The sequence below is a fragment of the Rosa chinensis genome, chromosome 5 (genome assembly GCF_002994745.2).
Source record: "Rosa chinensis cultivar Old Blush chromosome 5, RchiOBHm-V2, whole genome shotgun sequence".
NCBI lineage: Eukaryota > Viridiplantae > Streptophyta > Magnoliopsida > Rosales > Rosaceae > Rosa > Rosa chinensis.
The window spans coordinates 85,788,826-85,799,543 of NC_037092.1; the positions used below are offsets into that span (position 1 = coordinate 85,788,826).

The window sequence follows — 10,718 nt, forward strand, 5'->3', positions numbered from 1 at the left end:
CCTTCTTTTTGCTTTCTTCTTCTCTCTTCTCAATACACTTCCGCATATGTTGTCAAAGACAATTGGAATCCACTCCCTTGATGGTGTTGACTAAGTTGACCCGCATTGACTATTTCGTCATTTTCTCAGAAACTCCAATTTGCTCCAATTTTGGATCATTTTCTCTCGATTTCCGAAATTCCGCTTATTTCCTACACAATAAATAAAAATAAATTAATTACATAATAATTGACTTGAGGACTAACTAATTTCTAGTGTTTTGGATACAATTACATGCATAAAAATGCGCGTTATCAACAATCATTGCTCAAGTAGTGCACTGAATGCTCATAAAAACGACTACAAACCTAGACTACTGCGCCTTGAACACTAAGAAGCTACAACACCAAAAAAACCAGTACATCCGCCTAAGAACCTAATGGTGTACATCAGTACTGATCTTTGGGCACATTGTAACGTCCTAGAGAAACAAGGTATACAAGGCCAAGGCCTATAGCACCCAATAAGGGAATTATTGAAACAAAAAACAAGAAAAAACTCATGCAACAGTCCAACTAGCCCAAAAGAAAGCAATATCCAAGGCCCAAACCAGCCTGGCCTTGCCCAGCCCAGCCTCCACTTCCCTGTGCACCTGCCACAGGCACACAACGACGATCCCACCACCACGACTCACCTTGATCGAGGAACTGCCGCCCGCATCAAGGGAGATCACCACCACCGCGATGCCACCACCACAGAGAAGTGACCAAAACAGCCAGACTTGGGTCCAACCGATAGATCCCAACCTTCAAGCCGCCACCGGAAACCCCTCTGAAGACGCCATCACCGCTGCCCGGATCACCAGCCCACGCCTCCCGCGTCGTCCTTGATTTGGTACCCACGGTCGCTCAGTGTAGAGAACGACGAACCAGACCTCACCGACCGACACTGGCAAGCCCGAACATTGCCAGCCTCAAAGCCAAAAGGACCATAACCATCAATACCCGTCCGACAGCGTCACAACGTTGGCGAGGCAGAGCCAGCGCTGATGCTGGAGCACCACCGGAGGAGAAAAAACTCGCAAAAGCCTAGGTAGAAGTCGTGCTCTTCTCTCACCCCAGCAGGCGGGGGTTTGAACTGTGTCATTTGGTATCAACAACGCTACTTAGTTTGTCTTATTTTTTCTTTTTTGACTCAATGATATACTAAATTGTTTAAGAATTTATTGACCTTTCGTGTAGGTATACATGATATGTTTACATAGATTTAGCTGCCATATTATTTATTATAATTACCTTGAATAAATTTTAGGAATTTGATATTCAAAATTTAAATACAAACAAAGGACAAAACTCCCCAAATTATGAGATTTTCATTTGTTTTCTTTATTTACCATGAGAGACAAAATGGACAACGAAAAAAGTAGTTGGACCGCAATTAAAAAGAAAAAAATTGCTGGTAATGTAGCAAATTGAACCCTAATTAAAATATCTCTTATTTTTATATCATTGTCCTTCAACAACCGTGGTGCAATATACGGAATATGTTTATATCATTCTCACTTCAAGGACCTTGCAATATAAATAAATAAAACCCTCAAGGTACAAAAGATTCATCACTAAATACAGTACCAAAGTACAAAGAAAGAACCAGTTCGTTGGAAACACAAAGGAAGTGCTTGATAAGTTGGAGAAATGGGTTCAGATTCTCAATACCAGATTCCGGCAATAGAATTCACAATGAATTCGCTTGAAGTGGACCGAGGAACTGTTGAGTGGTACCATCTGTGCAAGAAGGTTCGAGAGGCTTGTGAAAATTATGGTTGCTTCGAGATTGTGTATGATAAGATACTTCCGCAGTCAAAAGCCGAAATCCTTTCAGCTTCAAGGAAACTTTACAGCCTTCCACTTGAGACAAAGAAGAACAACCTTACCCCAAACCGTTACCAGGGTTACGTTGGACCGAGTGTCACTGCTCCCTTGTATGAAGGCTTTGGCTTTCAGGAAGCATCCAACTATGAATCGCTTAGAAGCTTCACAAAAGAAATGTGGTCTCACGACCAGTTTTGGTAAGTAATCTCATTCATGTTGAGTTGACTATATTCAACATATATGCTTGATATACATTGTTCGTCGATCTATTGCCTACCTAAACTAGCTCATGTGTTTGAGCGTTCTACTGATTTTCTAACATGCTATCTGATGCCTTTTGTCCTTGACCTATCTCCATGCACTTTACAATTTTTAGTTGAGGACTTGAGGTTGATAGAATGGTATTGCGTAGTTATCTTGCCATTTTACGTTTCAGCCTTAATTTATGGTTATGCAGTGTGTTTGTTCATGTTATATATGTTGCAACTGCAGCACTGTCCTTTCTATGATGAAGCAGCTGGATGAGCTGAAAGATATGATTCACTTGATGATTCTTGATAGCTATGGTATGGAAAAATCATCAAATTTGATCATGGCGTCTAAGACGGTGCTACGGTTACATAAGTACACGGCACCTCCTTCAGGGGAGTACGCGATGGCTGCCTCGGCTCACACTGGCAAAACTTTTAGCACAATCCTTTTCGATGATCAAGTTTCAGGTCTTGAAGTTCAAACCAAGGACGAACAATGGGTCAAGTTGCCTATATCTCCTTGCTCTTTCATCTTTGCTGTTGGAGACTTCCTCATGGTACAGAATAACTTAACTAATTCATAACTGAAATACTTTAGACACGAATCCATCTGAGTCGAGTCACATAAGTTCAGTAAGTTTATAAGCCTACTAAATTGTGCTTGTGAATTTCGAGTGCTGAAGCTTGCTATGGGGAAATTGACCACACACAACTTACAACTGATGATTCAAACGTTCCACACAAAGGTTGACAATCACTAATGGTGACCTGCAGGCATGGAGCAGTGGCAGAATGCATTCTGTGAAGCATCGGGTGATGATGTGTGGGGAAAAAGAACGACATTCCTTAATAGCATCTGCATTCCCAATTGAGGGTTCCGTCATCAAAGCACAAAAGGAGCTAGTAGATGAAGAGTACCCACAAATTCTTAAAGATTTCGACTGTACAGAATTTTTCAAGTTCATCTGTTCATCGGAAGGAAGAGCCATTGACTCACAAATGCAAGTTTACGCATTTGCTGGAATTGGAACTTGATTTGTTAATATTATAAATATTGAAAATTAAGGTTCTTGACTTCTGTAATGCAGCATTTTCCTGATGTGTAGTGTCTGATTGGATGAGGCTCCTCCTTTTATTCTACATCTTCGTCGACGTGACATGCTTGGTCTTCTGAACTGGAAATTTCTTTGAGTTGTAATTTATTTATCCTCTTCATATTTTTGAATGGAGATTAGTACCTCAGTTGATTTTCTGTTTTTGGCTAGGGGCATGGCCGTTGTCCTCCCTTCTTCTGTTTGTAATCCTTTTCTCTTTTAATAAATTGTGTTGGGAAACTCTACTCTTTCCAATCCTATTTCAACCAAAGAAAAAAAATGCTGTATCTGATTCAATTTCTGCATTCATTTGTAAAAGTTATGCTGTGATTACATCCTATTTCCAGCTACTACTAAGTAAACAAAACACAATGGATAAACTAATGTGAAACTTAAAAATAATGTAGTCAGTAGCAATGTTTTAAAACGCTGAAGGCGTACCCGAGGCGTTTTCGGGAGAGCCTTGCAGCCTTGAGGCATAAGGCGCATAAGGCGCATAAGGCGTAAGCCTTTCGTATAAATCACCTATATTCATGTAATTTCTACTCTTATACATACCACATTAAGAGTAACCAAAAGAACATTACTAATTGTCATTCACTCACAATAAATGAAGTACTAGAAGCATATGATTCAACAAAATTACCAACATAAAATGAAATCAAGGATTTAAAGTTCAAACACCAAAGATCAAGTAGGGCTGGACTCTGGTCGGTTTTGCAATTTCAAGGACTGAACCCGGAACCGGAACCGATAACTGATTTTCGGTTCGGGTTTGCTGTTTTTTGTATCAAGAACCGATGTAGAACCGAACCGACCATGCTCGGGTCGGCTCCTCGGTTTTTCGGTTCCAATCCAGATCGGTTCCATTCTCGGTTTTTCGGTTCCAAACTCGGATCGGTTCCAAATTCGGTTCCTCGGTTTTTCCATATAGAAACACTGCTTTTCAGCCGTTTCTACTTTCTAGTTTTCACTTTTCCTGATTTCCATACATACATTCAAATGATTCAATATATCACAATTTATTCACTCATTCAAACTCAAAACAGTATCTACAATATACATATTCAACAATCAACATCAACATAGCAAATTAACAATTTCCTGCAAACTCCCAAACTGTCAAAGCATGAAAGTGATGAAAGCATTAAACTATCAAACAATCAAAACTCTCAAACTATCAAACACAAACACTCAAGCACTTTCTAGCAATACAACTACAAACTCAAAGTCTGCAATAATACACATTTCCAGCAATACAAACTTAAAGTTTCACATGCATAAACTGCAAACTCAAAGTCTCACATGCAGCAAATAAAAATAAAAATACGGGTAAAATAATTCTGCGACTCAGATCCACGAAAGTAGGTCAAGATTTCCTGCCAATCCGGATAAACATGACCAAATTAGCTAAATTGTAAACACAGGACACCAAATTGACTAAAAAGCAAGGCCAAATTAAAAGTTTAAAACAGACCTGATTAGCATAAGCATTGCTACACATGAAGATTCCTCTGACAATCTGACCAGTCCCTCTTGCAATCTGACCAGTCAACAACAGTTAAAATTAACATCAAGATCAAATCAGTTAAAATCGATCAATCAAAATCTATCGGGATGGTATTGTATATATGTGACAACACAATGCATGAGAGCCAGTGCATAGTATATGGGATTTTTTGATAGAAAGCACTACTTATTACTCCAATATAATCAGCTCTTCATTTCTGAGATTTCATGTCTGGTCTATTTTTCAGTTCTATTGTGTCGTATAGTCTTACACTCTTACTTGCTCAAAATTCTTTGAAATGAAGGGTATTGACTCTGCAATCTATTCCAATACATATTCCAGAACATCCAACAACTTAAAAAGTTCAACTTCCTTATTTTAACTACTATAGCTTATTCAGTAACAGCTGCATTGTAATTTACATTTTCAAATTGGAATGGAAAATTCCTTCAACCGTTCAAAACTTGGGCAAGAACTTCGAAATAGAGGAAAGGTGTTTGCTTTTCTTATTGAATTACTGGCATTCAGTCATTCACCAAAAATCAAACTAATAAATTCAAATTGGAAAACAAACCAGTTCACAATAATTCCATACACATGGAATACCCAATTCGAAAATTATACTTGCATTAATCAGAATCCAAGTAACAGAGTGAATTCACAATCCATATTGTACCCAGAACTATCCTTTCCATCAGAAACTAATACTAAAAACAAAAAATCCCAACCACATTATCTTTGATTTTGATTGATGTGATGTTCAGTTAATTAGCAACATTATCTTTGTTAAAAACCTAAAATTACCATCAAGATCAAAATATCAAATGGAAATCGTCAAATCGAACCCATTTCAACTATACCCATTCAAAATCGAACCCATTTCCCACAAGATTAAATGGAAATCCAAGTATCGAACCCAATTTTACATATTAGAAATTTAGAATTCAGAAACTCAGAAGAGAAGAAGAGGAGGAGTGGAGCTCGGAGAGGGAGAGAGAGATAGTGAGATACCTAGAGCCTAAAGGCGGAGCTCGGAGACCGGAGAGGCGGACTGGCGGAGCGGGTTGCAGTTGTGTTCACTGAACTACACTCAGCTGTGTTCGCTGGAGGAAAAAGTAGTCAGATTTCACGGATCTGAGGAAATTGCAGAGCGATGAGAGTAGAATGAGAAAAATGAAAGCTTACACAAATCGAAGGAGACTGAGAGAGTGAGACTTTGAGGGAGGTCGTCTGGGTTTCGATCTTCTATTACAATCGAGCCGAGGACAAGGACGAGCAACAGACGAGACGAGGACGAGCGCCGTTTGTGTTTCGAGAGACTGAGAGAGTGAGAGTTTGAGGGAACTCGGGAAGAGTCAAAGAGATAAGTCAGATAACAATTTAGGGTTTTGATCGAATGGATAGGATATTATGAGATGAGATGGAAGGCTCTGATTGCATTTGGAAGGCCTGATCACATGAGAAAGGGTCTATTTTACAGAAATAAGCTCACCACTAATGTCCACTTATACACTGACATATGTGATTCGGTTCCAAGGATGTTTTAAAAACGAGGACCGGAACCGAACCGAGAATATGTCTCCAAGAACCGAACCGAAAAAAATGTGTATACATATGTCGTAGAACCGAACCGAACAGAGACTTTCGGTGCGGTTCGGTGCGGTTCCTTCGTTTTTACTGTTCCAAATCCCAGCCCTAAGATCAAGAAAGTTCTAACACCAATGGTCAAGAACAAATGTTGAAATCTACTTCATGCTTGGAAATCATCATCCTCATCAACTAGAAGATCACCATCCAAACTATCACCACCATCACTATCATCACCATCACTATCATCATCTTGGTACTCAAAGAGAGGATTAGTATCTTCATATATTATAATGATGGCATATCAATTAACACTCAATTAACATAACTATTATTATAATGATGGCATATCAATTAACACGAGACACTCATATAGTAAAGTAGTAAACCCAGACAATCATATAGCTAATCATATATCAATTAACACAAGAGATAATCAGATAGCTACTCGGCCTCAATATAGTAAACCCAGTTCAGCCCATCTCAATATCTTCCAGCTGCTACTTCAAAGGAGGACCGAGAACAGAGCACCCAAAAAGGATGCTGGAGTAGAATCCCTTCCTGAAGAGGATCCTTCAAACCCCATTTTCAAGCCACTCCCCGAGCCTTCACCCAATAAAAAAAATGAAGTATTTACTCAAAGCTCAAACTGAATCCAACAAAATCTAAATCAATTCCAATGGGATCACAAAATCTGCAAAATTGACAGTAACCCACAAACTATTGCAACCAAATTAATGGGGTTGCTAGGAGTGATCACAGACATCAAATCAAAGAAAAAGAGTAGAGTTTGGGAGACTTACCCTTTAATTGAAGAGATTAGAAGAAGAAGCCTCCAGTTCTCTGAAATATGTTGGGATTGGATCCCCCAAGAAGCGAATTCAGTTGCTCACACTGCGGCTTCGCTTGCCAAAGGGATGGTGGGTCTAAACAGATGGGCAAATGAGCCACCACCATCCTTACTTCGAGTACTGAAGACTGATGGCCTTCCATGCCCTCCACTAGAAGGCAATTAATCAACTGGTTTCAATCTTGCTTTTGTCCAGTTAACTCTCTGGTACCTGGTTCAGTTTGAATTAGGCGGAGACGTTAACTCTTTTCTAATTTGTTTGTAAAACTGTTTTGGGCCTTTTCTTGGCTCTCCGGGCTCGTCCCTTAATGAAACTATCTGTTCAACCAAAAAAAAAAAATTAATGGGGTTGCTAGACATATATGATTTTCTAGACAAGAACAACTCAAACCCAAGAAAATATATACGGGAAATCAGGAATCATACCTTCAAAAGTTTAAATGGCTTGTTGCGAATCGACCTCCAATCAAGCTCAAATTGACTGCTGCGCAGAGAGGGGCAGATGGCTGAAATCGAACTCCTAACTCGAACTCTGTGTTAGGGACTTAGGGATCGAATTTGCGGACAGAGAGGAGCAGAGGGCTGAAATCGAATTTGGGGTAGCAGTCGCAACCTAGACAGCCTTTAAACCCATTCTGTTTCAAAACGACGTCACTTCTCATTTTTTCTTCGCGTACACCTTTCGCGCCTTGGAGGACGCCTTTCACGCCGTGGAGAACGACTCACCAGCGTCGTCACCTAGCCCCTGAAACACACTCATTTTCAGGCCAGAAAATCGCTTTTTGCGCCTCAAGGCGCACTTTTTAATTCATTGGTCAGTAGTCACCAACATACTTGAAGCTGATAGTGGCAGAGGATAAGGTTTGTTCACTCTCATCTGATACTTGTTTATTGCTTCTAAATCTATGCCATCTTTTATTAATTGTAAAATTCAACAAAAAATTTGAAGACTTAAATCTATGGATAGCAGATCAGGATGAAGTTTTTTGGGTTTCATCTGATATAAATTGTGATGAAGAGATCTCGAGAGAATTCAATTCTGCTCCTTATTAGTTAATACTTATTCTTCTTTCTGATGGTGCTTTTGCTTATTAAGACTCTGCTTGTCAATAAATGGTGCAAGCTGTATTATGGTACTGGCCATGTGTGTGTGTGTGTGTGTGTTGATTAATTTGTCTTGAAGATACATGTGCATATATTAAGCTCATCATTTTATTCTTACAAGTACCACGCTTTTTAGAAGGTAGTAAATGGACCTCTTGAGAGAGAGGATTGGGACACTGCAATAAGATGCCTCTCGGAATAGTTCCTGCAAGTTTGATACTCTTGATCTCTCAATTATATATTTTGCAGTACTTTTGTTTGATAAGTTTGAAACCTTTAAAGTCCTGGAAGAATAAACATCTCATTTCTTATGTTCTATCCCACAGGTTTGATACTCTTGATTTCTATGTAGGTTAAATGTCTCATTTCTTATGTTCTAGTCCACTAGATTATGCATTTATGCCTTGCTCACTCTGTTATTTGTGTGCTTGTGTATCTCTGGCGAATTGCTTAAAATTGATATAAATCTTTTATCCAAACCTCAACTATTTCTTCTACAATTCCAGTATGCTCATATAAAATGTGTCCAGAGGTGGTGCAATGAGAAGGGAGATATCATTTATGAAATCTGTCATCAGGTAATTAGCTAGAATGCTTTCATTCCTTTGCATATGCAATGGTCATTTTCATGATCTTTTATAAATCTGTTTGATTCCATTTCTAAGTTAGGGATTAGTAATTTTGGAAATTCCTTATATTCATATAAGTAAAGCAGCTTCGATTTATTTAGAAGCTATCATTGTCCTGCTTTCCCACTTCTTTTATTGTGATTCGATGTACCATGAGAAGATATTTTTTCATATCAATTAACTATGATAACGCATATATGTAATTTATTAGAGCATGTGACCATTTTCTGGTAACTTTGATGATTTGAAATGGTTTATTTGAATCTTCTCCAGTCATGAATTCACAGTTTGTGTTCTCTGACGAAAAAGTTCTTTTAATGCAGCCTTATCAACCTGGTTATACTGTCCCATCACCTCCCCCTCAGTTTGACGACACTACTATTAGCATCAGGCAAGTTCACAATTTACATAGGCCTTTTAACTCAGTTAATATTGCTACTATGGGATTTTTTTTTTCCTTTTGGTTTTTCAGAATAAAAATTTGGAAAGATGCCAGGATGTATATATATGATAGTGCTCTTTGTATAATACAATCTTCAGCCCAATATGGTGCAGACCTTGTCTGTTTTGTAGCTCTTTTGGAGTGAAAACTCAATTAAGCTACCAAAAGGCGGAAGTTAGAAGGAGGTCACTGGCATAAGGTACAGAAGCTATACAGTTGCATTATAAGAAATTTTGATAATTCATTTTAGGCTAGAATATTGTCTGATATCCAGTCTAGGACCAGAATCTACTGCATGATAATATGTTCTTTATTACAGGTTACTACTATGGCAATTTGTTTTAGGCTAGAATATTGTCTGATATCCAGGCTCGAATTTTGATAATTCATCTTTCATTTCTCACTTTTCTTCAAAACTATATATGAGTTTGGGTGTACTTATCAAATTGGACTATCACTTATATAAATTATTTCAGAAACTACAGTTAAGACACAGGAGAGGAAAATCAGAAACTACAGTTAAAGGAAGACATGATTAAAGGTTTGGTCAATGCTCTTTAAATATTCAATATTGAATACACTAAAATTATATTGCTTACTGTGTTTAATGAAGTTACTAATGGCTACTGTATGGTATCAAATATGTGGCAAAAAGTCAGATACGATTAGCAGGAGTTGATTTTTTAGGGGTCTTATTGAGTTTGATCCTTCAAAACGCTGGTCAACTTTTCAGGTTGTTAAATTTTTATTTGATGAATTTCATAATAATTACATAAAAAGATTCTGAGTTGTACTTGTACCTACAGGCATCAAAACGCCCTTTTGTTACAGGGGAACCTTTTACTTGCCCTTATCAACCACCATCAGAGACTCCTTGCATGGTAAGTGGACCCATACATGAACTTCCATATTTTCTGATGAAATTTCACTTATAGCTTTGGAAAGATTATGACCTTAATCAACAGTCTAAAAGAGTTCTCGAGCCAGATTCAGATGTCAAATGTATAAGTTTTCGGTATATTTCTTAGTTTTTGGTTATTTTGAACAACCTCCAGTAGCAACTTTTGCTAGATTAACTTATAACCCTTTGGTAGAGCTAGCATTTTTGCACCAGCTCCAGTTGCATGGACTTTAACTAAAAGGTAAAATATGTAAAAACTCTTTTCACTATTTCAATAACATGTAATAATTTCCCTTTTGTATTTCATTGTTCTAATTCATTGATAAAAACATATTCCGCAGCAAAGCGCGGGTAATTCATTGATAACGGTACATCCTGCAGCAAAGCGCGGGGAAGTTTTCTAGTATATACTATGAAGCAATCTGGATACTTGATGTTTCAAGAAAGGTTGTAGTTTTACTCAATTTATGATGTACTTAAGGAAATAAGATATATTGATT

At 38.0% G+C, this 10,718-nt stretch overlaps 1 protein-coding gene across 1 annotated transcript; it reads left to right on the forward strand.

The window, feature by feature from the left end:
• The first annotated feature begins 1,605 nt into the window (after positions 1-1,605).
• On the forward strand, positions 1,606-3,222 carry LOC112166462 (probable inactive 2-oxoglutarate-dependent dioxygenase AOP2). The gene is made up of 3 exons (XM_024303309.2): positions 1,606-2,047; positions 2,343-2,658; positions 2,876-3,222. Exons 1-3 carry the CDS (start codon positions 1,674-1,676, stop codon positions 3,134-3,136), a joined length of 951 nt encoding a protein of 316 aa, XP_024159077.1. The 5' UTR covers positions 1,606-1,673; the 3' UTR covers positions 3,137-3,222.
• Positions 3,223-10,718: the final 7,496 nt, after the last annotated feature.

Excerpts from the sequence above, each read along its gene's own strand:
- LOC112166462 (XM_024303309.2), top strand. The coding sequence starts at position 1,674 with ATGGGTTCAGATTCTCAATACCAGATTCCGGCAATAGAATTCACAATG. Across the intron at positions 2,048-2,342 it reads TGGTCTCACGACCAGTTTTG|CACTGTCCTTTCTATGATGA; the intron begins GTAAGTAATCTC and ends TTGCAACTGCAG. Across the intron at positions 2,659-2,875 it reads CTGTTGGAGACTTCCTCATG|GCATGGAGCAGTGGCAGAAT; the intron begins GTACAGAATAAC and ends GGTGACCTGCAG.